At 41.4% G+C, this 27,575-nt stretch overlaps 2 protein-coding genes and 1 pseudogene across 2 annotated transcripts; 2 read left to right on the top strand and 1 right to left on the bottom strand.

Annotated features, from left to right (window-relative positions):
- The first annotated feature begins 380 nt into the window (after positions 1-380).
- On the top strand, positions 381-2,571 carry LOC135568818 (ferritin, middle subunit-like). Its single transcript, XM_065015589.1, has 4 exons — positions 381-877; positions 1,255-1,401; positions 1,622-1,747; positions 2,210-2,571. The coding sequence occupies exons 1-4, from the start codon at positions 776-778 to the stop codon at positions 2,363-2,365; spliced, it is 531 nt and encodes a 176-aa protein (XP_064871661.1). The 5' UTR covers positions 381-775; the 3' UTR covers positions 2,366-2,571.
- A 6,274-nt stretch (positions 2,572-8,845) lies between these two features.
- LOC135568815 (ferritin, middle subunit-like) lies at positions 8,846-10,726 on the top strand (annotated as a pseudogene).
- A 7,130-nt stretch (positions 10,727-17,856) lies between these two features.
- LOC115123566 (ferritin, middle subunit-like) lies at positions 17,857-19,879 on the bottom strand. The gene is made up of 4 exons (XM_029652908.2): positions 19,559-19,879; positions 19,027-19,173; positions 18,663-18,788; positions 17,857-18,196 (listed from the first exon to the last, which is right to left on the bottom strand). The coding sequence occupies exons 1-4, from the start codon at positions 19,658-19,660 to the stop codon at positions 18,041-18,043; spliced, it is 531 nt and encodes a 176-aa protein (XP_029508768.2). The 5' UTR covers positions 19,661-19,879; the 3' UTR covers positions 17,857-18,040.
- Positions 19,880-27,575: the final 7,696 nt, after the last annotated feature.

Genomic DNA, 27,575 nt, shown 5'->3' with positions numbered 1-27,575 from the left:
CTCTTAGAGAATGAAACAGAAGTTTACAGACCTGTGTCTCAAAGTTCAATTCCTTATATATCCTAAATCAAATATGGACACAGACTATTTCTCAATTAGCCTAACATTAGAATGGATTTTCCAAGTCTTCCAATTGTATTCTAAGGATATAACAAACACACATATTTTTCAACAATAACCGCTGTTGTTAGACCTGCACTGTAGCATTGCTTTTGGCTAATACTACTGCTTTAGATGTGGATGCATGTGGCATTCCGGAAACTTTGAGAAAAAATATGTTTAGTTGTGTGTGTTGTTCACACGAATACCTGCCCTCTCATTGGCTAGAATGGTCCCACCTGATCTTGCCTGTCTTCATTCGTTGAGCACATGTATTTCCATTGTTAGAGTGGTCACTCGGCTCTCTTGTCAATATAAAAAGTAATCTTTGCTTTAGGGGATGTGTATGAGTGGGCTCGTCTTTAAATGACCCGCCTAGTTCCTGTTGAAATTCTAAAGTTGATTGGCTACGCTCTGTGAGGGTGGATTCCACTGACGCATTCCGTTTGGAACAATAAATAGAGCGAACAAGGCTCCTTCCAGTTCACAAGTCTGAGAAGACGCATGAAGAAGTTCTTGCTTCAACAGTGATTGAACGGAACTCATCTGCCTTCGTCCCGCATCATAGAACATTCCTGGTTGTTGACATAGTACTTACTTTAACTGTAATAGCAAAATAGTCGAAGAAACTCTATTTTTGTACCGTTCATTTGGATATTAAAGAAAATCTGCCAAAATGGAGTCTCAGATCCGCCAGAACTATCACCACGATTGCGAAACTGCTATCAACCGGATGATCAACTTGGAGATGTTTGCCTCCTACACCTACACTTCAATGGTAAGGAGTCTACCAAGATTACCGTTTTGTTGATCTACTTGTTTATTATTATGCCTGCGCCTAAATTCCACTTTTCACGTGACTTTTCTGTAGCCAATAACTTCAACTCTGTTAAGTACACATTTGAGTTATACTTGGCTTGGTTATTAATTGCCTCCAGGTAGGTATAACATCCAAATGAAGCCGAGAATCTATCCTACCTTGGACAGAGCGCGTAACAACTCCTTGACAGGTTAATTGTCAGGTTACCAAGTAGACTACAGACTAGATTTATTCATGCCTATATCATCAAGTTTAGTTGCCACAACACGAACAGAATGCCGAGTCATGTTTGGCATTTTTTTCTTCTAACCACACTGTTTTGTTTGTCCACCCAGGCTTTCTATTTCTCCCGTGACGATGTGGCTCTGCCTGGCTTCGCGCATTTCTTCAAGGAGAACAGCGACGAGGAGCGGGAGCACGCCGACAAGCTACTCTCCTTCCAGAACAAGCGAGGTGGACGCATTTTACTCCAGGACATCAAGGTGAGCCTTTGAGCATAGGAAACACATTTTAGATTGTAGATAAATGTGTTTACTCCATGGAGGAAAGTGTCTCCAGCGTTAAGTTGAGATCCTGTAGTCCTGAACATACTGCCTCTAACCACTGAACTGACTGTGAGGGCTGTAACTCTGTTCACTTTATCCTGACCTCAATGTCTGCTAGTAGTCCTCAACACTTCTGTGTTCACTCTGTCCTGTGTAGAAGCCAGAACGTGATGAGTGGGGCAATGGGCTGGAGGCCATGCAGTGTGCTCTGCAGCTGGAGAAGAATGTGAACCAGGCCCTGCTGGACCTGCACAAGATTGCCTCTGACAAGGTTGACCCCCATGTAAGTTATGGTGGAACCACATGTATGTATCACATAGAATACAGGTTTTGTCCCAGGAGATGATCAGGTTGTATCTCTGCTAATTAATGACATGATTGTGACCTGCTTAACATGCACACAATAGTCCACAGATGCACACTATGCCGTTAATGCATAAGTATGCAAAAGGTGCAGCAGGTTGTCTAGTGGTTAGAGATTTGGGCCAGTAATAGAGGTTGCTGGTTTGAATCCCGGAGCTGAGAAGGTAAAAATATGTTCTTCCCCTGAGCAAGGCAGTTAACCCACTGGCATCCTAATGTGGAACAATGTAAATAAGGAGTGTTTCTTAACTGACTTGCCTTGTTAAATAATAAACTGCAGAATCTCATCTTCCCTGAGTCCATTACCACCAGGCTCTTGTGTTACTGTATCTACAATGGTCTGTATTCATTATCTTGTCTGACCTGTGTTTTCCCTCTGTAGCTGTGTGACTTCCTGGAGACCCATTACCTGAATGAGCAGGTGGAGGCCATTAAGAAGCTGGGAGACCACATCACCAACCTCACCAAGATGGATGCTGTGAAAAACAAGATGGCAGAGTACCTGTTTGACAAGCACACCCTGGGAGGCCAGAGCTAAACTACTTTCATCCCGAGGCTATGGCCTCCAGCCTCAGAGCAGGACTCCTGGCTACTCTGATAGATCCTCCTGGCTTTGCGTTTATAGGGATGGGAGAGTGTTAAACTGGTGAATTGCAACACTGCTGTGACATTGATCTTTCTGTTCACAACACTACTGTATTGGAGGCAAGGCTTCATGTAAAACAATTAAAAAATATCACTGAAGTTTGTTGCTGTTTTCTAAGTGTTGACCTGTAGTAATGGATGTTGTATCAGTCCATTGAGGTGCTTTGCTCTTTTACTGAGCGTCTTCATACCAGTGATAAATACTGACAATTGTAGACCTACTAGTGGCTGAGGCTCATAACAATAGACGTTTAACATTAGTTTTATAAAGGATGTTACCTCTGACCACAGGGTGTCCTTTACTGTATCTTGTAATAGTGCCATGTCAACTGGATCCGTAGGAGTGAAATTGTTACCTACAATTGATGTAGACCTTTACTCTGCATCACAAGTTTATTAGCCTAGAGGTCAATCAAAACCGTTAGCCAGCTGTTATTGCACATTTCTCTAGTGATGAAGTTCAGCTCTGACTTACAAATTGTCACTCATTGTGTTTATTTCAGTTGGTAATGCCCAATAGTTCCCCTACAGCAAATTATGAACTGAATACTCAAAGGAATGATTCTACAAGCATCTCGTTCTTAAGGGACTTATTGGAGCTGTCATATGGTTGCAAGGCTACTGTTACTTTACATAAGTTACTGAACGCTGTCATTTTGGTAATTAACAGGCAAGCCAAACTTTAATACTTGACCTGAAAAATATTGTTTTCAAGCTATAGTAAAGGAGTTTCTGGTGGCTAGACCACTTGGTTAAAGGGGAAGATGGTCTAATGAGAACTCTAAGCAATGGCATTTTCAATTACTCTTACTCTATATTGATTATACAACCAAGTATTGACATGGTAAAATTTAGTACATTTGTATGGTATTGAATATCTTATATACACTGCTCAAAAGAATAAAGGGAACATTAAAATAAAACATCCTAGATCTGAAAATATTCTTATTAAATGTCTTTACATAGTTGAATGTGCTGACAAATCACACGATCAATGGAAATCAAATTTATCAACCCATGGAGGTCTGGATTTGGAGTCACACTCAGAATTAAATTGGAAAACCACACTACAGGCTGTTACAACTTAAATGTCCTTAAAACGAGGCTGTGTGTGTGGCCTCCACGTGCCTGTATGACCTCCCTACAACACCTGGGCATGCTCCTGATGAGGTGGCAGATGGTCTCCTGAGGGATCTCCTCCCAGACCTGGACTAAAGCATCCGCCAACTCCTGGACAGTCTGTGGTGCAACGTGGCGTTGGTGGATGGAGCGAGACATGATGTCCCAGATGTGCTCAATTGGATTCAGGTCTGGGGAACGGGTGGGCCAGTCCATAGCATCAATGCCTTCCTCTTGCAGGAACTGCTGACACACTCCAGCCACATGAGGTCTAGCATTGTCTTGCATTAGGAGGAACTCAGGGCCACCTGCATATGGTCTAACAAGGGGTCTGAGGATCTCATCTCGGTACCTAATGGCAGTCAGGCTACCTCTGGCGAGCACATGGAGGGCTGTGCGGCCCCCCAAAGAAATGCCACCCCACACCATGACTGACCCACCGCCAAACCGGTCATGCTGGAGGATGTTGCAGGCAGCAGAACGTTCTCCACGGTGTCTCCAGACTGTCATGTCTGTCACATGTGCTCAGTGTGAACCTGCTTTCATCTGTGAAGAGCACAGGGCGCCAGTGGCGAATTTGCCAAACTTCCTGCACGGTGTTTGGCTGTAAGCACAACCCCCACCTGTGGACGTCGGGCCCTCATACCACCCTCATACCACCCTCATTTCTGACCGTTTGAGCAGACACGTGCACATTTGTGGCCTGTTGGAGGTCATTTTGCAGGGCTCTGGCAGTGCTCCTCCTGCTCCTCCTTGCACAAAGGCGGAGGTAGCGGTCCTGCTGCTGGGTTGTTGCCCTCCTATGGCCTCCTCCACGTCTCCTGATATACTGGCCTGTCTCCTGGTAGCGCCTCCATGCTCTGGACACTACGCTGACAGACACAGCAAACCTTCTTGCCACAGCTCGCATTGATGTGCCATCCTGGATGAGCTGCACTACCTGAGCCACTTGTGTGGGTTGTAGACTCTGTCTCATGCTACCACTAGAGTGAAAGCACCGCCAGCATTCAAAAGTGACCAAAACATCAGCCAGGAAGCATAGGAACTGAGAAGTGGTCTGTGGTCACCACCTGCAGAACCACTCCTTTATTGGGGATGTCTTGCTAATTGCCGATAATTTCCACCTGTTGCCTATTCAATTTGCACAACAGCATGTGAAATTTGTCAATCAGTGGTGCTTCCTAATTGGACAGTTTGATTTCACAAAAGTGTGATTAACTTGGAGTTACACTGTGTTGTTTAAGTGTTCCCTTTATTTTTTTGAGCAGTGTATATAGAGTAATGGGTTTTGACATTGGTGGTGACTTTCTGAACTGTTATAGTTAGACCAACAATTTAAAGTAATACAGAAAAATATTGCTATTTGAGTTCTGATTGACTAAATTGACAAAATTTTCTGGAAATTTGTTGTATTTTCCCTTAATTTCACCAAAAACAACCATTCACAGCTATTTGTTTTAAAATGCCTTAGTAAGTTACAAAGTATATGTAAATTGCATAGTATAGTGTTTGTTCCTGCTGTTCTCTCCTTCCCTTTTTCCTTTTCTTCAAATCTGGTATCAGCCGGTCTTTGCCCATTCATCACCCCTCATGTCTGTTTCTGCAGTCACAAAACTCCGCCTCCTTCCACCATTGTCACTGTGATAACAGAACAGAACTACCTCGAGACCAACAATGGTTGATAAATGAAGATAGTTAACTCAGGACGTTTACCACTGTCTGATTTAGGAGGTGGCTCCTTAAGCAGACATCAATGCGATCAGTGCGATGACTTCCTATGGGGGGGATGAAGGAGTGGGCTGTCTTGCTTCCTCTTCCGTCTCTGCATGAGACTCCAGAATGCTGAGTCACAATGACAAGGCAGAAATACAGCCAGGGCAGAGCCTGAGTCATTCCATACTGTAGTAGAACCAACAGGAGGTTATGACAGGAATAAGCAGGGGTGCTAATTTCACTGGTAATTTCACTGGTGACATGTATTTTTGTCCCCTCGACAGTTTTATCATTGGAATGTGATACAAAACGAGGCAACGGTGTGCTTTAGAACCATGCGGATGCCTCCGAGCAGTCGGGTAGGCTGTTTGCTGTGTTTATTCGACCCAAAAAATATATAAATATATATGTCCCCTCCACATCTAAAACCAATGTTGCGCCCCTGGTAAAAATAGTGGGAGGGAGCAATTGGGAGAGAGGGGAAGAGTACAGACTAAAAACACTGTGTCACCCTTCAGAACTTAAATAGAAAGAGTTATGTAATGGTTAATCATTTACAGTATTACTTACTGTTTATAACTTTGTGCAGCTGGTCACATGATGGACCCTGTCATGACTTTAACAACTTCACACAGGTTCTCGGTTTTGAACATTACAGAAAATAATTGCATTAAAAAATGAAGACAATTCTATGTCATTTTAATTTTTAATGCTATGTTTGCCCTTCTGCTAAAATATGGCCACTTAGAACAATCTGGACTCAGGGGTAGACGTAACATAGTAAAAGTACATTCAGGATACTGCCATTAGTATGATATGTTTTGTATGGTATGTATTAATTTGTGGATGTCCATCATCCATTTCGTATTATATTTTACTAATTGCAATTTTTACAATATGTTACGATTTGCTAAACATATGATATCTTACGAATTCCAATTTGTTGTGGCTAACGTTAGCTCGGTGGCTAGGTGCTAGCGTTAGCTAGGTGGCTGATATTAGCTAGGCTAGGGGTTAAGGGTTAAGGTTAGGTCTAAGGTTAAGGTTAGGAGTTAGGTTAAAGGGCAACCTTTGTGATGCTAGACGTTCGCGTTATATGCTCACCCTAAATTATCCTTTAAGCATGACACATCATTTAGTCAACAGGTGATGTCCCTTTTGGCAAAAAAAATAAGGAATGCCAAGTATGTCACAGCCCTTTTTGTAACACCAGTTTAAGCATAAGTCTAATGTCACTCCCAACAGTCTGAAGAAGCTTTGACTCATTGTCTCCAAAACGTTGTTTGCGCTCATAATGAAAACATTACACTATAAACTGAGGTTCAGTCTAAAACAGTTGATCAAAGTAACAGAAAGCAGGGCACATACTTCAAGGATTATCTATGTTGAAGACCCTTACCCACATTTGAAGCAGCTTCATAATTGTTCATCAAACACTGCACCTAGATAGTAGCTATGACAAACTGATAGATAGAGCCTGTTTTGGCTTACATTTTAGGAGAAAGGGGGTTCTGTCCTCAAACAATTGGAGTAGAGGCACTACCTTACATATTAGGCCAGGAAAGATCAGGGGCTGGGTGGCTGCTGGGGGGAGGAGCTTCCCCATCAATGTAATGTTATTCAATGTGATCTAAAAGGCTAAACTGATCCTAAATCGGCTTGATGCATACTGCCCCAGAAGACCTAAGTAGTGTTCGATTACCCATTCTAACATACTGTATACTACATACATACTGCATAGTATATACTATTAGTTCATAGGGCTCCCGAGTGGCGCAGCAGTCTAAGGCACCGCATCCCAGTGCAAGCGGCATCACTTTAGTACCTGGTTTGAATCCAGGCTGTATCACATCTGGCTGTGATTGGCCCAGCGTCGTCCGGGTTTGGCTGAGGTAGGCCGAATTTGTTCTTAACCGACTTGCCTAGTTAAATGAAGTTACATTTGAGTATACTGTAAAAGAACTGTAAACTTCTAGATGAGCTTACTAGCGCTTCGCCTGTCTACCGGAAGCTGATGGTGTTGCTATGCAACGTCTTGCTAGCTTGTTAGCATAACTAATTACTAGCTAGACATCATACGATTTCGGGTGTGTTTGTAAATTAAATCTGGAATGCCAGAGTATGCTCTCGGCGTTCGTAAATTCAGAGTGTTGTCAGATTGTCCATTCGTAAATTTAAAGCGTTTCGCCCTCGGAGCGTTCAGAGCCCACACTGGCCGCTCTGGCCGAGGAGTAGGGTTGATCCGAGCATTTTGACCTCACAACGGCAGTCAAGGTCACTCGGCTCTCTTGTCAATATAATACATATCTTTGCTTTAGGTGATGTGAATGAGTGGGATCATCATTTATTTATATTTTTTATATATATTTATTTATTTATTATTATGAACACAACAATACAAAATATATACAAAGAAGAGTACATAAACCTAACAGACAGGGGTATTACATATCAAGATTCCTTTTCATTTTGTTAAACATTTTTCACTTAATTTTTTTAACTTCACCTTTATTTAACCAGGTAGGCCAGTTGAGAACAAGTTCTCATTTTCAACTGCGACCTGGCCAAGATAAAGCAAAGCAGTGCGACACAAACAATAACACCGAGTTACACATGGAATAAACAAACGTACAGTCAATACACAATAAAAAAAAATCTATATATAGTGTGTGCAAATGAGGTAAGATTAGGGAGGTAGGGCAATAAATTGGCCGTAGTGGCAAAAGTGATTACAATTTAGCAATTAAACACTGGAGTGATAGATGTGCAGAAGATGAATGTGCAAGTAGAGATACTGGGGTGCAAAGGAGCAAAAAAATAAGTAACGATATGGGGATGAGGTAGTTGGATGGGCTACTTACAGATGGGCTTTGATTTGATTTGATTTTGATTTTGCTATGTACAGGTGCAATGATGTGTGACCTGCTCTGACAGCTGATGTTTAAAGTTAGTGAGGGAGATATGAGTCTCTTTATGGTGAATATTGCTTTTTTGTTTTTACATTTACTGATAATTTCAAAATAATATTTAAATTCCATCTTAAATAATGTGAAGAGGGGTTTGTTCTCTGCCGACTTCATTTCATGGATAAAGAATCTTCCATAAAAGATAAACAAATGAACAATGAAAGTTAAATCAGGGTCCATATCAAAAAACACAATATCATAGTCTCTCAGATTAACATTAGTAGTCTTCTCTTTAAGATAGAAGATTTTAACTCACTCCAAAATCTTCTGACAAAAGAACATAAGTATACAATATGGAATAAGAATGACTTAAAACACAAAAACACGTATTTATTTTTCCAAGACTGGTTTGACAACAACATTATTTGGATTAAACAATTATTGAACAATGATGGTCAACTATACGATTATCAAGAATTCATGAGAACACACAATGTTACATTCACTCCTGAGGAATGGGATCGTCATCAAATGATCCCCATAGTTCCTGTTGAAATTCTAAAGGTGATTGGCTACGCTCTGTGAGGGTGGATTTCACTGACGCATTCCGTTCGGAACAATAAATAGAGCAAACAAGGCTTCTTCCAGTTCACAAGTCTGAGAAGACGCATGAAGAAGTTCTTGCTTCAACAGTGATTGAACGGAACTCCTCTGCCTCCGTCCCGCATTATAGAACATTCTGGATTGATAACATAACACTTACCTGAACTATAATAGCAAAATAGTCGAATAAACCGTATTTTTGTACCGTTACTTTAGATATTAAAGAAAATCTGCCAAGATGGAGTCTCAGATCCGCCAGAACTATCACCACGATTGCGAAGCTGCTATCAACCGGATGATCAACTTGGAGATGTTTGCCTCCTACACCTACACTTCGATGGTAAGGAGTCTACCAAGATTACCGTTTTGTTGAGCTACCTGTTATTATGCCTGGGCCTAAATTCCACTTTTCACCTGACTTCTCTGTAGCCAATAACCTCAACTCCGTTAAGAACATATTTTAGTTTTACTAAAGCTATTAAGACCCTCCAGGTTGGTATAGCATTCAAGTGAAGCCGGGAATCTATCCTACCTTGGTCAGAGCGCGTAACAACTCCTTGACAGGTTAATTGTCAGGTTACCAAGTAGACAAAGGACTAGACTGATTCATGCCTATATCATCAAGCTTAGTTGCCACAACAAGAACATTGTCACGTTCGGCACTTTTTCTTTTCTTCTTTTAACCACACTGTTTTGTTTGTCCACCCAGGCTTTCTATTTCTCCCGTGACGATGTGGCTCTGTCTGGCTTCGCGCATTTCTTCAAGGAGAACAGCAACGAGGAGCGTGAGCACGCCGACAAGCTACTCTCCTTCCAGAACAAGAGGTGGACGCATTTTACTCCAGGACATCAAGGTGAGCGCTTGAGCATCGAGGAACACATTTAGATTGTAGACTGATAAATGTCTTTACTCCATGGAGTGTCCAGTGTTCAGTTGATATAGAGAACCTGGAGTAGTCCTAAACATACTGCCTCTAACCACTGAACTGAAACTGTGAGGTGTGTAACTCTGTTCACTTTATCCTGACCTTAACGTCTGCTAGTAGTTCCTAACCCTCCTGTGTTCACTCTGTCCTGTGTAGAAGCCAGAACGTGATGAGTGGGGCAATGGGCTGGAGGCCATGCAGTGTGCTCTGCAGCTGGAGAAGAATGTGAACCAGGCCCTGCTGGACCTGCACAAGATTGCCTCTGACAAGGTTGACCCCCATGTAAGTTGTGGTGGAACTGCACATCACATGTATGTATCACATAGAATACAGGTACTGTCCCAGGAGATGATCAGGTTGTTGTAGCTCTGATAACTAATGACAGGATTGGGTGACCTGTTTCTTTACACGCACACAATAGTCCACAGATGCACACTACACACACAATGCAGCTAATGCATAAGGGGTGGCAGGTCATCTAGTGGTTAGAGCTTTGGGCCAGTAACCAGAAGGTTGCTGGCTCGAATCCCTGAGCTGACAAGGTAAAAATCTGTTCTGCCCCTGATTAACCCACTGTCATGTTAGAATGTCATTGTAAATAGGAATTTATCTGACTTGTCTAGTTAAAAAATAAACTGCAGACACCTCATTATCTGCCCTTATGTCATTACCACCAGGTTGTGTTACTCTATCTACAATAGTCTGTATTCATGATCTTTTCTGACCTGTGTTTTCCCTCTTTAGCTGTGTGACTTCCTGGAGACTCATTATCTGAATGAGCAGGTGGAGGCCATTAAGAAGCTGGGAGACCACATCACCAACCTCATCAAGATGGATGCTGTCAAAAACAAGATGGCAGAGTACCTGTTTGACAAGCACACCCTGGGAGGCCAGAGCTAAACCACTTCCATCCCCAGGCTACGGCCTCCAGCCTCAGACCAGGACTCCTGGCTTCTCTGATAGATCCTCCTGGCTTTACATTTATAGGGAGGGGAGAGTGTTAAACTGGTGCAGTGCAACAGCTGTAACATTGATGTTTCTGTTGACAACACTACTGTATTGGAGGCAAGGCTTCTTGTAAAACAATTAAAAATATCAGTCAAGTGTTGACCTGTAGTAATCGATGTTGTATCAGTCTATTGAGGTGCTTTGCTGTTTTACTGAGCATCTTCATACAGTGATAAATACTGACAATTGTAGACTTACTAGTGGCTGAGGGTCATAACTATAGAAGTTTAACATGAGTTTCATAAAGGATGTTACCTCGGACAACAGAGGGTGTCCTTTACCGTATCTTGTAATAGTGCCATGTCAATTAAGGACCCAGCTGTCAACTCTAGCGCCGTAGGAGTGAAATTGTTACCTACAATTGATGTAGACCTTTACTCTACATCACAAGTTTATTAGACAGCCTAGAGGTCAATCAAAACCATTAGCCAGCTGTTATGGCACATTTCTCTAGTGATGAAGTTCAGCTCTGACTGGCAAATCTTCACTCATTATTTATTTCAGTTGGTAATGCCCAATACTTCCCCTACAGCAAATTATTTATTTATTTCACCTTTATTTAACCAGGTAAGCAAGTTGAGAACAAGTTCTCATTTACAATTGCGACCTGGCCAAGATAAAGCAAAGCAGTTCGACACATACAACGACACAGAGTTACACATGGAATAAACAAACACAGTCAAAAATACAGTAAAAAAACAAGTCTATATACAATGTGAGCAAATTAGGTGAGAAGGGAGGTAAAGGCAAAAAAGGCCATGGTGGCAAAGTAAATACAATATAGCAAGTAAAACACTGGAATGGTAGTTTTGCAATGGAAGAATGTGCAAAGTAGAAATAAAAATAATGGGGTGCAAAGGAGCAAAATAAATAAATAAATTAAATACAGTTGGGAAAGAGGTAGTTGTTTGGGCTAAATTATAGGTGGGCTATGTACAGGTGCAGTAATCTGTAAGATGCTCTGACAGTTGGTGCTTAAAGCTAGTGAGGGAGATAAGTGTTTCCAATTTAAGAGATTTTTGTAGTTCGTTCCAGTCATTGGCAGCAGAGAACTGGAAGGAGAGACGGCCAAAGAAAGAATTGGTTTTGGGGGTGACTAGAGAGATATACCTGCTGGAGCGTGTGCTACAGGTGGGAGATGCTATGGTGACCAGCGAGCTGAGATAAGGGGGGACTTTACCTAGCAGGGTCTTGTAGATGACATGGAGCCAGTGGGTTTGGCGACGAGTATGAAGCGAGGGCCAGCCAACGAGAGCGTACAGGTCGCAATGGTGGGTAGTATATGGGGCTTTGGTGACAAAACGGATTGCACTGTGATAGACTGCATCCAATTTGTTGAGTAGGGTATTGGAGGCTATTTTGTAAATGACATCGTCAAAGTCGAGGATTGGTAGGATGGTCAATTTTACAAGGGTATGTTTGGCAGCATGAGTGAAGGCTGCTTTGTTGCGAAATAGGAAGCCAATTCTAGATTTAACTTTGGATTGGAGATGTTTGATATGGGTCTGGAAGGAGAGTTTACAGTCTAACCAGACACCTAAGTATTTGTAGTTGTCCACGTATTCTAAGTCAGAGCCGTCCAGAGTAGTGATGTTGGACAGGCGGGTAGGTGCAGGTAGCGATCGGTTGAAGAGCATGCATTTAGTGTATTTAAGAGCAATTGGAGGCCACGGAAGGAGAGTTGTATGGCATTGAAGCTTGCCTGGAGGGTTGTTAACACAGTGTTCAAAGAAGGGCCGGAAGTATACAGAATGGTGTCGTCTGCGTAGAGGCGGATCAGAGACTCACCAGCAGCAAGAGCGACCTCATTGATGTATACAGAGAAGAGAGTCGGTCCAAGAATTGAACCCTGTGGCACCCCCATAGAGACTGCCAGAGGTCCGGACAGCAGACCCTCCGATTTGACACACTGAACTCTATCAGAGAAGTAGTTGGTGAACCAGGCGAGGCAATCATTTGAGAAACCAAGGCTGTCGAGTCTGCCGATGAGGATGCGGTGGTTGACAGAGTCGAAAGCCTTGGCCAGATCAATGAATACGGCTGCACAGTAATGTTTCTTATCGATGGCGGTTAAGATATCGTTTAGGACCTTGAGCGTGGCTGAGGTGCACCCATGACCAGCTGCTTTCCAATCTTTGGGAATATCAGATGACACGAAAGAGAGGTTGAACAGGCTAGTAATAGGGGTGGCAACAATTTCGGCAGATAATTTTAGAAAGAAAGGGTCCAGATTGTCTAGCCCGGCTGATTTGTAGGGGTCCAGATTTTTCAGCTCTTTCAGAACTTCAGCTGAATGGATTTGGGAGAAGGAGAAATGGGGAAGGCTTGGGCGAGTTGCTGTTGGGGGTGCAGTGCTGTTGACCGGGGTAGGAGTTGCCAGGTGGAAAGCATGGCCAGCCGTAGAAAAATGCTTATTGAAATTCTCAATTATGGTGGATTTATCAGTGGTGACAGTGTTTCCTATCTTCAGTGCAGTGGGCAGCTGGGAGGAGGTGTTCTTATTCTCCATGGACTTTACAGTGTCCCAGAACTTTTTGAGTTAGTGTTGCAGGAAGCAAATTTCTGCTTGAAAAAGCTAGCCTTGGCTTTTCTAACTGCCTGTGTATAACGGTTTCTAGCTTCCTGAACAGCTGCATATCACGGGGCTGTTCGATGCTAATGCAGAACGCCATAGGATGTTTTTGTGTTGGTTAAGGGCAGTCAGGTCTGGGGAGAACCAAGGGCTATATCTGTTCCTGGTTCTAATTTTCTTGAATGGGGCATGTTTATTTAAGATTGTTAGGAAGGCATTTTTAAAAAATATCCAGGCATCCTCTACTGACGGGATGAGATCAATATCCTTCCAGGACACCCCGGCCAGGTCGATTAGAAAGGCCTGCTCGCTGAAGTGTTTCAGGGAGCGTTTTACAGTGATGAGTGGAGGTCGTTTGACCGCTGACCCATTACGGATGCAGGCAATGAGGCAGTGATCGCTGAGATATTGGTTGAAGACAGCAGAGGTGTATTTAGAGGGGAAGTTGGTTAGGATGATATCTATGAGGGTGCCCGTGTTTAAGGCTTTGGGGGGGTACCTGGTAGGTTCATTGATAATTTGTGTGAGATTGAGGGCATCAAGTTTAGATTGTAGGATGGCTGGGGTGTTAAGCATGTTCCAGTTTAGGTCGCCTAGCAGCACGAGCTCTGAAGATAGATGGGGGGCAATCAGTTCACATATGGTGTCAGAGCACAGCTGGGGGCAGAGGGTGGTCTATAGCAGGCGGCAACGGTGAGAGACTTGTTTTTAGAGAGGTGGATTTTTAAAAGTAGAAGTTCAAATTGTTTGGGTACAGACCTGGATAGTAGGACAGAACTCTGCAGGCTATCTTTGCAGTAGATTGCAACACCGCCCCCTTTGGCAGTTCTATCTTGTCTGAAAATGTTGTAGTTTGGAATTAAAATTTCTGAATTTTGGTGGTCTTCCTAAGCCAGGATTCAGACACAGCTAGAACATCCGGGTTGGCAGAGTGTGCTAAAGCAGTGAAAAGAACAAACTTAGGGAGGAGGCTTCTAATGTTAACATGCATGAAACCAAGGCTATTACGGTTACAGAAGTCATCAAAAGAGAGCGCCTGGGGAATAGGAGTGGAGCTAGGCACTGCAGGGCCTGGATTCACCTCTACATCGCCAGAGGAACATAGGAGGAAAGAATAAGGGTACGGCTAAAAGCAATAAGAATTGGTCGTCTAGAACGTCTGGAACAGAGAGTAAAAGGAGGTTTCTGGGGGCGATAAAATAGCATCAAGGTATAATGTACAGAAAAGGTATGGTAGGATGTGAATACAGTGGAGGTAAACCTAGGTATTGAGTGATGAAGAGAGATATATTGTCTCTAGAAACATCATTGAAACCAGGAGATGTCATTGCATGTGTGGGTGGTGGAACTAATAAGTTGGATAAGGTATAGTGAGCAGGACTAGAGGCTCTACAGTGAAATAAGCCAATAAACACTAACCAGAACAGCAATGGACAGGACATATTGACATTAAGGAGAGGCATCCTTAGTCGAGTGATCAAAAGGGTCCAGGGAGTGGAGAGGTTGGTTTGGGGGTCACGGCGATTTAGACAGCTAGCCAGGACATCGGTAGCAAGCTAGCATAGGATGGAGGTCTGTTGTTAGCCACCTCTTGCGTTCCGTCAGTAGATTAGTGGAGTTCCGTGTTGTAGAGGGGATTAGTCCAAATCACACACCAACAAAAAAATAAAAACAATAGATATAGTTATAGAGGCCCAAGAAGAAACATAATAATAATAAAAATAAATAAATTGTCCGATTGTCTATTCTGAGAGCAGCCGGTAAGACAGCTAACGGTTAGCAGGCCGCAGATGGGCATTCAGGTAACGTCGCGACGGAGGAGCCAGCCGGATCTCCTTCGGGTAGATAACGTCGGCAGTCCAGTTGTGAAGGCCCGGTGGGGCTCCGCGTAGGCAGTAAAACGGGTCCGGATAGGTGACTGCAGCCCAGGAGTGATTGACGGAGCTCAGGAGTGATTGACGGAGCTGGCTAGCTCCGGAGTAATTGATGTTTGCTCCGGAATCGACGAAAGCAGATAGACACACGGATAGCAGCCAGCTAGCTGTGAGATCCGGGAGTGAATGTCCAGAGAGCAGTTGAAATCCAGGGACATGGAGAGAAAAATCGGTCCGGTATGTTCCGTTCCGAGCCGCGCTGCGCCGTACAAAACTGGCGATAGATTTTCGAGTTAAAGGATAGCTGATGACCACAAACCGTGGTTAGCTGAATACTAACGAGTTGCCAGTAAAGAAGCTAACTAGCTTCTGATTAGCTCCTGGCTAGCTTCTTGGAGTTTCTGGCTAGCTTCTGGCTAGCTTCTTGGAGGATTGCAGATTTGAGGTAAATAATACGTATTTATACATATCAATTGGTGAGGCAGGTTGCAGGAGAGTGTATTGAAGATGAGTTGATGGAAAATAAAAATAAAATGTATGTGAAAAAATTATGAACTGAATAATCAAAAAAGGAATGATTCTACAAGCCTCTCGTTCTTAAGGGGCTTATTGGAGCTGTCATATGGTTGCAACGCTACTGTTACTTTACATAAGTTACTGAACGCTGTCATTTTGGTAATTAACAGGCAAGCCAAACTTTAATACTTGAACTGCGAAATATTGTTTTCAAGATAAAGTAAAGGAGTTTCTGGTGACAAGACACTTGGTTAAAGGGAAGATGGTCTAATCAGCAATGGAATTTTCAATTACTCTTCAACTTTATTCTTTATACAACCAATTATTGACATGGTAAAATTGAGTACATTTGTATGGTATTGGATATCTTGGTTTAAATTTAGGGTAAAGTTTCGCAGCTTTGTAATTCTATTTGAAAACATATTTTACACAAAGCCACAAAGAGGGCCGGAGATTTGTAATCTGATGTACTCCAAAAGGCCACTAGATGGAATCTGATTAAATTGCATATTCCTTAATTTCCCAACATTTGTATTTATGGATCCCTAATATCTGCTGTCAAGGCAGCAGTTACTCTTCATGGGGTCTGGCAAAATAAAGGCAGTTCTATACATTAAAACTAACCTTACATTAAACAGATTTCACAAAACATTAAGGGTTCCCACTCAGGCCACTACCAGATATCTACAGTGAATATGTAATTGTTTTTATGGTTTTAAATATGACTTTACTACTTGCATGAGTTACTTGATGTGGAATAGCAGCCATGTCATGGCTCTCTGTAGTACTGTGCACCTCCCATAGTATATCCTGGACTTGGGTACTGGGTGGCAAGAAGTAAGTTAGTCCTAAATACATGAATTTCAAAAACTAACGGCTTTGTATTTGGGACATAAAATAAAAACACTAAACCCTGAACCTCAACTAAATCTTGTAATGGATAATGTGGAAATGTAACAAGTTGAGAATAAACTTCTGAAATGGTAAAAACATATGGATACAACACCAAGATGGGGATAGATCTGTCCATAATAAAGCACTGCTCTGCCTTCTTAACGCTATCAACAAGGTAGGTTCTACAGGCCCTTGTTTTGTCGCACCTGGACTACTGTCCAGTCATGTCAGGTGCCACAAAAAAGGACTTAGGAAAATTATAATTGGCCCAGAACTGGCCTGCATGGTACAACCTTAAATGTACACAGAGAGCTACAAGACATACCACCAGGTCTCTTCACAATTCCCAAGTCCAGGACATACTATGGGAGGTGCACAGTACTACAGAGAGCCATGACATGGCTGCTATTCCACATCAAGTTACTCATACAAGCAGTAAAGTAAGATGGATAACCATTACAACACAATATGTTCAGTATAGATACACATTGATTTTGTGTTGTATATGTGGTGGAGTAGTGGCCTGAGTGGGAACCCTTAATGTTTTGTGAAATCTGTTTAACGGAAAGTTAGTTTTAATGTGTAGAACTGCCTTTATTTTGCCGGACCCCATGAAGAGTAACTGCTGCCTTGACAGCAGCTATTAGGGATCCATAAATACAAATGTCGGGAAATGAAGGAATATGCAATTTAATCAGATTCAATCTAGTGGCCTTTGAGTACATCAGATTACAAATCTCTGGCTCTCTTTGTGGATTTGTGTAAAATATGTTTTCAAATATACTTTTGAGTATTCAGTTAATTTGCTGTAGGGGAACTATTGGGCATTACCAACTGAAATAAATAATGAGTGAAGATTTGCCAGTCAGAGCCAAACTTCCCATCACTAGAGAAATGTGCCATAACAGCTGGCTAATGGTTTTGATTGCCCTCTAGGCTGTCTATTAAAACTTGTGATAGAATAAAGGTCTAGATCAATTAAAGGTAACAATTTCACTCCTACGGCGCTAGAGTTGACAGCTGGGTCCTTAATTGACATGGCACTATTACAAGATACGGTAAAGGACACCCTCTGTAACGTCCTTTATGAAACTCATGTTATCTTCTCCTATTGTCATGACCCTCAGCCACTAGTAGGTCTACAATTGTCAGTATGTATCACTGTATGAAGATGCTCAGTAAAAGAGCAAAGCACCTCAATAGACTGATACAACATCCATTACTACAGGTAAACAGTTAGAAAACAGACAAACTTCAGTTATATTTTTTAATTGTTTTACAAGAAGCCTTGCCTCCAATACAGTAGTGTTGTGAACAGAAACATTAATGTCACAGCAGTGTTGCAATTCACCAGTTTAACACTCTCCCATCCCTATAAAAGCAAAGCCAGGAGTCCTGGTCTGAGGCTGGAGGCCGTAGCCTGGGGATGGAAGTGGTTTAGCTCTGGCCTCCCAGGGTGTGCTTGTCAAACAGGTACTCTGCCATCTTGTTTTTGACAGCAGCCATCTTGGTGAGGTTGGTGATGTGGTCTCCCAGCTTCTTAATGGCCTCCACCTGCTCATTCAGGTAATGGGTCTCCAGGAAGTCACACAGCTAAAGAGGGAAAACACAGGTCAGACAAGAGAATGAATACAGACTATTGTAACTACAGTAATACACAAGAGCCTGGTGGTAATGGCATAAGTGTAGATAATGAGGTGTCTATTTTTTTAACTAGACAAATCCATTAACAAACACTTCTTTACAATGGCATCCTAATGTGGAACAATAGGTTAACTGCCTTGTTCAGGGGCAGAACACATTTTTACCTTGTCAGCTCTGGGATTTAACCCAGCAACCTGTGTTACTGGCCCAAAGCTCTAACCACTAGACAACCTGCCGCCCCTTATGCATTAGCTGCATTGTGTGAATCTGTGGACTATTGTGCGCGTGTGAAGAAGCAGGTCAAACAATCCCGTGTCATTAGTTATCAGAGCTACAACAACCTGATCATCTCCTGGGACAGTACCTGTATTCTATGTGATACATACATGTGATGTGCAGTTCCACCACAACTTACATGGGGGTCAACCTTGTCAGAGGCAATCTTGTGCAGGTCCAGCAGGGCCTGGTTCACATTCTTCTCCAGCTGCAGAGCACACTGCATGGCCTCCAGCCCATTGCCCCACTCATCACGTTCTGGCTTCTATACAGGACAGAGTGAACACAGGAGGGTTAGGAACTACTAGCAGACGTTAAGGTAAGGATAAAGTGAACAGAGTTACACACCTCACAGTTTCAGTTCAGTGGTTAGAGGCAGTATGTTTAGGACTACTCCAGGTTCTCTCGATCAATTTAACTCTGGAGACACTTTCCTCCATGGAGTAAAGACATTCTCTATCAGTCTACAATCTAAATGTGTTTTTCGACGCCCAGGCGCTCACCTTGATGTCCTGGAGTAAAATGCGTCCACCTCTCTTGTTCTGGAAGGAGAGTAGCTTATCCGCGTGCTCCCGCTCCTCGTCGCTGTTCTCCTTGAAGAAATGCGCGAAGCCACGCAGAGCCACATCGTCACGGGAGAAATAGAAAGCCTGCGTGGATAAACAAAATATTGTAGTTACAAAAAGAAAAAGCATTCTGTTCTTGTTCTGGCAACAAAGCTTGATGATATAGGGATGAATCAGTCTAGTCTAGTCCGTTGTCTACTTGGTAACGTGACATTTAACCTGTCAATGAGTTGTTACGCGCTCTGACAGAGGTAGGATAGATTCCCAACTTCATTTGAATGCTATATCTAACTGGAGGGTCTTAATAGCCTTGCCAAGTAAAACTCAAATATGTACTTCACGGAGTTGAGGTTATTTGCTATTAATTGTCTAGACCTACAGAAAAATCAAGTGAAAAAAGCCATTTAGGACCAGGCATAAAAATAACACCGATAGATGAACAACACGGTCATCTTGGTAGACTCCTTACCATTGAGGTGTAGGTGTAGGAGGCAAACATCTCCAAGTTGATCATCCGGTTGATGGCAGCTTCGCAATCGTGGTGATAGTTCTGGCGGATCTGAGACTCCATCTTGGCAGATTTTCTTTTATATCAAAATGAAAAGTACAAAAATAGAGTTTCTTAAACTATTTTGCTATTATAGTTCAAGTAAGTACTATGTTATCAATCCGTAATGTTCTATAATGCGGGACGAAGGCAGAGGAGTTCCGTTCAATCACTGTTGAAGCAAGAACTTCTTCATGCGTCTTCTCAGACTTGTGAAGTAGAAGGAGCCTTGTTCGCTCTATTTATTGTTCCAAACGGAATGCGTCAGTGAAATCCACCCTCACAGAGCGTAGCCAATCACCTTTAGAATTTCAACAGGAACTAGGCGGGTCATTTAAAGACCAGCCCACTCATACACATGACCTAAAGCAAAGATTATTTATTATATTGACAAGAGAGCCGAGTGACCACTCTATCAATGGAAATACATGTGCTCAACGAATGAAGACAGGTAGATCAGGTGGGACCATTCTAGCCAATGAGAGGGCAGGTACGTCGGTGAACACCACGCACAAATATACTTCATTTTTCTCAAAGTTTCCGGGATACCACATGCATCCACATATATCAGTACATTTGTAAAAGCTTAAACATTACGAAACTTCTATTTGATCATAATCCTCAAGTAATTTGAAAGATAACGGGCTTATCTCACGCGGAAAGATTTTGGGCAGAGTAAAGGCTATCGCCTTGTCCTCTTCATCTCAGACTGTTAATTTTAAAAAAAAACTTTGTTTATTACAAAGTAACATTCTATTGGAAACAACTAAAGCAGTAGTATCAGCTAAAAGCTTTAAGCAATGCTACACTGCAGGTCTAACTACAGAAGTTATCGTTGAAAAATGTGTGTGTGTTATATCCTTAGAAGAAAATAGAAAGAATTTGAACACTCATTCTAATATTAGGCTAATTGAGAAATAGTCTACGTCTACGTTTGATTTAGGATATAAAAGGAATTGAACTTTGAGATGCAGTTCTGTAAACTTCTGTTTCATTCTCTAAGAGCACATGTTTCAATAGCATATGTAGCTTTTCCAGAATGCAGTCAAAACAAAAACTGTAGGGTTTATCACACTTTTTTTAAAATATCAGCTCAATTTTCAGTATGAGGTATGGGAATACAGTAGGGGACAGAGAAAGAAAGGCTGGCTTTTGTAGAAATGGTATTTGAAGATACACCTTTCGGTTTCAAATTACATATAGAGGTTGACAAATAATATGTCAGTTAATTACATTAGGCTAGAAATAACTACACAAAATCAGTAGCTACATACATCTAACCATACATAGCTTATTAAGCTAAAACTGTGAAGTGGAAAACTTTTTACAGCTAATGAAAATCAAAGACTACAGTAATAAAGTAACCTTCATAACAACTTTAGTTCACATGACCTGATCTTCCACAACTGTTGACAGGGTGCTTTCAGGGTGCTGGTTATTGCTCAATACAGCCATGTAGTTGCAACGTCATTGGTATTCATAAGAACTAGAGCTGTGTTCGAATACTCATACTAACCGCACTAACCATACTATTTGTGATGTAAGTGGAGTATGTAGTATGGTTATTGGTCATAGTATGGATATAGTTAGTATGCCAAAAGTTCCCAGATGTTATACTAAATTAGCCAAAATATGAAAAATATAAGCAGTGGACATTATTTCCGTGCTTTCAGGGCCCATAATGCAATTCTTCAGAAAACGGGCGTGGCCACACAAGGTTTTCAGATTTTAAGAAAATGGCGGAAAATATGCAGCCGAAGTCAGACGAGAGCGGATACAATTTCATTGCTTTAACTAATTATGATAAATGTTAAGAAAATGTTCAGCGATGTAAAGAATTTTCAAATAAGTTAAGTTACAATTCTTTAGCTACGCTATCCTTATGAACCGCATAGCATATCATTGCAGTAGTATGTACCGTTATGTTAGCTAGCTACCTAACATACATTTAGTTGGCTATTAAGACATCAGGCTTAGCTAAGTGGTATAGTCATTGTGCGTTCTCAATGGACATTGTTAATTCACTCTGGCTATCTACTCCGATTGCAGAGCAATCTCATCTGAGAGTAATTCAATTGTTGCCAGCACCACAGTTACAGTCACCAATGCTCTGGATAACATGAAAACAGCCTAACCAGCTCTGCTAGGGCGAGTAAAATGGTCAGAGTGAGGTGTTCCCTCATTTGTGTCTGGAAGTAGCTAGCAAGCTAGCCAAAGTTAACCAGTTAGCTTGGGTGCTTGATTGCCGTTGTGAGGTCAGAACGCTCGAGTCAACCCAACTCCTCTCCTGCCAGAGAGCAAAACGCTTTGAATTTACGAAAGGACAATCTGACAACGCTCTGAATTTAAGAAGGCCCAGAGCGTACTCTGGCACTCTGGCACTCCAGATTAAATTTACAGACACATCCAAAATCGTATGATGTCTAGCAAGTAATTAGTTATGCTAACAAGCTAACAAGAGGTTGCATATAGCAACAGCATCAGCTTCCGGGAGACAGTTGAAGAGCTAGTACGCTCAACTAAAGGTTTACAGTTCTTTTACAGTATATTCAAATGTAACCTTTATTTAACTAGGCAAGTCATTTAAGAACAAATTCTTATTTTCAATGACGGCCTACTCCAGCAACACCCGGACGACACTGGGCCCAATCATACCTCAATTACAGCAGTACTATAGTGACGCTGCTTGCACTGAGATGCAGTGCCTTAGACCGCTGCGCCATTCGGGAGCCCTGTGAACTAATAGTATATAGTATGCAGTATGTACTCATTAAGTATGTAGTATACAGCATGTTAGTATGGGTATTCAAACACAGCTGAGGTCTTCTGGGGCAGTTTGCATCAAGCCTGTTAGAGCAAGAGTGCCGGGTTAGGATCAGTTTAGCCTTTTAGATCACATTGAATAACATTACATGGATGGGGAAGCTCCTCCCCCCAGCTTTCACTGATTTATACAGCCCCTGGTCTTTCCTGGCCTAGTATGTAAGGTATTGCCTCTACTCCAATTGTTTTAGAACAGGGCCCCCTTTTTCCTAAAATGTAAGCCAAAACAGGCTCTATCTATCAGTTTGTCATAGCTACTATCTAGGTTCATTGTTTGTTGACAAATTATGAAGCTGCTTCAAATGGGGTAAGGGTCTTCAACATAGATAATCCTTGAAGTATGTGCCCTGCTTTCTGTTACTTTGATCAACTGTTCTAGGCTGAACCTCACTTTATAGCGTAATGCTTTCATTATGAGTGGAAACAAAGTTTTGGAGACAATGAGACAAAGCCTCTTCAGACTGTTGGAAGTGGCAGTAGACTCATGCTTAAACTGGTGTGACAACAAGGGCTGTGACATACTTGGCATTCCTTCATTTTTTTGCGAAAAGGGACATCAGTTTTTGACTAAATTGTGTGTCATGCCTAAAGTATAAGTTTGGGTGAGCATATAACGTGAACGTCTAGCATCCCAAAAGTTGCTTGTAACTCGTCACGGACAACTTCAGCTTTTTAGCTAATTATCAACTTTGCAACTATTTACTACTTTTTAGCTACTTTGCAACTACTTAGCATGTTAGCTAACCCTTCCCCTAACCCTAACTGCAACCCTTTAACCTAACTCCTAACCTTATCTTAGCCCTAAAGTAACCTTAACCCTTAACCCCTAGCCTAACTAACTTTAGCCACCTAGCTAATGTTAGCACCTAGCCACCGAGCTAAATTTAGCCACACCAAATTGGAATTTGTAACACATCAAATGTTTAGCAAATCGTAACATATTATAAAAATGGCGATTTGTAACATAGTGTACGAATTACCATTAGTTTATTATAATACCAATTTGATGATGGACATCCACAAATTAATACATACCATACAAAACATATCATACTAATTGGAGTATTCCCGAATATACTTTTACTATGTTACGTCTACTCTTCCAGGTTGTTCTAAGTGACCATATTTTAGCAGAAGAGCAAACAGGATTCAAAATGAAATAGTCAAATAATTGTCTTAATTTCTCTATGCAAATCTCTTCTGTAATGTTCAACCCTGAGAACCTGTGTTAAGTTGTTAAAGTCATGACCGGGTCCATCATGTGACCAGCCGCACAAAGTTATAAACAGTAAGTAATACTGTCAATGGTTAACCATTACATAACTATTTCTATTGAAGTTCTGAAGGGTTACACAGTGTTTTTAGTCTGTAATCTTTCCCCCTCACCCTCTCTCCCTATTGCTCCCTCCCACTATTTTCACAAGGGGCGCAACATTGGTTTTAGTTGTGGGGGGGACATATATATATTAATATTTTGGATGGGTTGAATAAACACTGCAAACAGCCTTCCCGACTGCTCGGTGAAATCCGCACGGTCCAAAAGCACACCGTTGCCTCATTTTGTATCACATTCCAATGATAAAACTGGGGAGGGGACAAAAATCCATGTCCCCCCCTGTCCCCAGTGAAATTTGCGCCACTTCTTATTCCTGTCATAACCTCCTGTTGGTTCTACTACAATATGGACTGACTCAGGCTCTTGCCTGGCTGTATTTCTGCCTTGTCATTGTGACTCAGCATTCTGGAGTCTCAAGCAGAGATGGAAGAGGAAGCAAGAGAGCCCACTCCTTCTTTTCCCCCAATGGAAGTCAGTTAACTAAGCAGACCACTATTGCATTGTTGTCTGCTTAAGGAGCCACCTCCTTAAGCAGACAGTGGTAAACGTCCTGAGTTAACTATCTTCATTTATCCACCATCTCGAGGTAGTTCTGTTCTGTTATCAGTGACAATGGTGGAAGGAGGCAGAGTTTTGTGACTGCAGAAACAGACATGAGGGGTGATGAATGGGCAAAGTCCGACTGATACCAGGTTTGAAGAAAATGAAAAAGGGAAGAAGGAGAGAACAGCAGGAACAAACACTATACTATGCAATTTACATATACTTTGTAACTTACTAAGGCATTTTAAAACAAATAGCCGTGAATGGTTGTTTTTGGTGAATTGAAGGGAAAATACAACAACTTTCCTGAAAATGTTGTCAATTTAGTCAATCGGAACTCAAATAGCAATATTTTTCTGTAATACTTTAAACTGTTTGTCTAACTATAACAGTTCAGAAAGTCCCCACCAATGTCAAAACCCATTATTCTATTTATGTTCCCTTCATCATATTTGGGTAGTACATGGTCTCGAAATGATATTAGTATTTTCTCTTTCTTTATTGAGATATCAAGTTATGAATGAGAGGGGTGTGACAGAAAGGTAGAGGAATACAGATATGAAAGTGTAGACAGGGTTTGAATCCATGCAGCAAAGGGCCATGTGTGGTCCAGAGTCAGCAGCATTACCACTAGACCAGAATATGTCACAAAATGTCTAATGTCTAATACTCTATTAACTGCTGACTTGATTACACAATTTAATTGCAGTATCAATTCATTAAAAAGTATACACACACACACACACACACACATGGTTGTAAAGGAAATCATGTCCAGTCCTAATAAGCTGAAGATTCTATAATGAATACAATTAAACAAGTAGTGTGTTAGTCTAGCTGAAAACAGAGAGGCTGATTACTTTGTTGTAGTGAAAGTGAACTGGGATAGAAATACATGATCAATCCAATTAAAGTGAGTGTCATGATGCCAACTTTGGACCAACTACATTAAGTGTAAAGGCTTGGATAGGCCTATGGCTCAGAATATGGAATAGAATGTGAATGGGGGGCTACTCTCTCAAGTATTAATTAAAATATGCAAATATGCAACTATAGGTTGTGGGTAGAAGCTGAAAAAATGATCGAGGGGGGAGCAGATTTTTTTGTATATGACAGTTAAACATTCTTATAATAACTATAACATTTGTTGGCACCTTCAATTCTTACACATTATCTCATAATAGTATAGTTTAACACTGCTTCTATCTAGGATGTAAACACAGCCTCAGGTGAGGTCTGAAAACTCAAACTGTTTGCTGTGTGTGTTTGATGAACTCCCAAAGATGGAAATAAGATAAACATGTTTTTGAGTGCACTTGAAAAGTGCAGCATGCAATACAAATTGTCCCATGAAGAGGTAACTCCGTTCACCATTTAGCCTTCTTTTTTTTTTAAAGCTAGCCAATGTTAGTTTGACTAGCCTGGCCTGCTACTGTAACTGTCCATTTGCCTGCTCATGAGGCTAGTGTTTCATTAGCTATCTGTCAGTGACATTTGTTTTTATCATGTTTTGGTCTGATTATATGTCTCATTTCAAGTTACAAGCTGCAGGCTTAAAGAAACATTCAATCATATACTTTGATTAGAAAGCCAAAGAAAAGCGTATAGAAAGATGTGTGTGTCATGTATGCTAGAATGGAGGTTTAAAAACTAGGCTGCATATGCAAATTAGCCAACACAGCATATCCTACACATATACTGTAGCATACCTTGCATTACAATGTCCTCTATAAAACAACTGGTGAAAATGTATACAATTTGGTCTGCAATAAGAGAACCAGAGTTTGATTTCTAAACCAGAGGACAACAGAATTCTATTCACTGCATGTTACAATAGTAAAACAATTTCTTTGTCACCTCGTCACACTGATTCTATATTGAATTTAGTCCTCGAGATGGTCTAGGGAGCATGTGTATCTGTGGTTGGTGCTCTTCAACTTTAAAATGCACTATACCCCTCAAACTCAACTCTGGACCTAGAAGCCAGTTCTCCGGACCTCTTAGGGTAAGAGTTGAATACTCCTGCACTAGAGTGTGTAAGGCAAAACCTGAAAAGAAAAGGCAACAGGCAAATAAACAAACACTGGAGAAAACCTCAAAAATAAATGTGTATTTATTATCTATTTGTGTTTTCTGTGATTTCAAATGGATATGGACATGTATAAGATAACTGGTTTCCAGAATTGGGAACGAAGAGAGTAGTGCCAATACCAGGTTAGTTATAGAATCTAATGCAGTGTTTTGATTAGGCAAAGCCTGTAATGTCCAGAAATGCTGGATAACAACAATCTTTGGTTATATCATATCTAGTGTAGCTAAAATCTATGGATTTATTTGCCATGGGGCAGATAGAAAAATGTTGCTGTTTTAGAGATCAGTGATTCTTAAAAGATGGGACAATCTACCTTTTACTACAAATATTTGTCTTAATATTAACAAAATGTGAAGTTTATATTTTGACAGACAAAAGTATCAGCTGTTAACACCCTGTAAAGGAACAACCTCCTATTTTTTAATTAAATGCAACTAAGTGGATTTATGTCAACTCCGTCAGACACCATAAAAGGCATTTCATTTGTACAATTTTTGTCAAACAAGTGTTGAAAGGCCTTGATTATTTAACGCTAACATTTAGATTATTCATTAATGTGTACTACAAATCTCCAAACATATCTTTGTTTTGTTTTATAGCTATATTAAATGCTCCAGGGCTAATTTAGTTAGTAATCTGGCATGGTTTTCTAGATTTTGAACATAAAAGAACAATTATAAGGCTAACCTTATTCCTTAGGTCTAGCACAGCAAATACATTCATTGTTGAAGCATATGTTGCAGAACAGTGATTACAATTTTTGTTCAGAATATTGACAACAAAATAAATCAATTTTAAGGGGGTTACTACCTCTGTAGAGATGGGAGAACCTTCCAGAAGGACAACCATCTCTGCACCAATCAGGCCTTTTTGGTAGAGTGGCCAGACGGAAGCCGCTTCTCAGTAAAAGGCACATGACAACCCACTTGGAGTTTACCAAAAGGCACCTAAAGGACTCTTAGACCATGAGAGGCAAGATTATCTGGTCTGATGAAACCAAGATTGAACTCTTTGGCCTGAATGCCAAGCGTCACATCTGGAGGAAACCTGCCACCATCCCTACAGTGGTGGCAGCATCATGCTGTGGGGATGTTTTTCAGCGGCAGGGATTGGGACACTAGTCAGGATCGAGGGAAAGCTGAACG

The sequence above is a fragment of the Oncorhynchus nerka genome, unplaced genomic scaffold (assembly GCF_034236695.1).
Source record: "Oncorhynchus nerka isolate Pitt River unplaced genomic scaffold, Oner_Uvic_2.0 unplaced_scaffold_33___fragment_2___debris, whole genome shotgun sequence".
In the NCBI taxonomy this organism is placed as follows: domain Eukaryota; kingdom Metazoa; phylum Chordata; class Actinopteri; order Salmoniformes; family Salmonidae; genus Oncorhynchus; species Oncorhynchus nerka.
The sequence above is the reverse complement of the archived record's forward strand: the minus strand, read 5'-3'. Positions and strand labels throughout refer to the sequence as shown.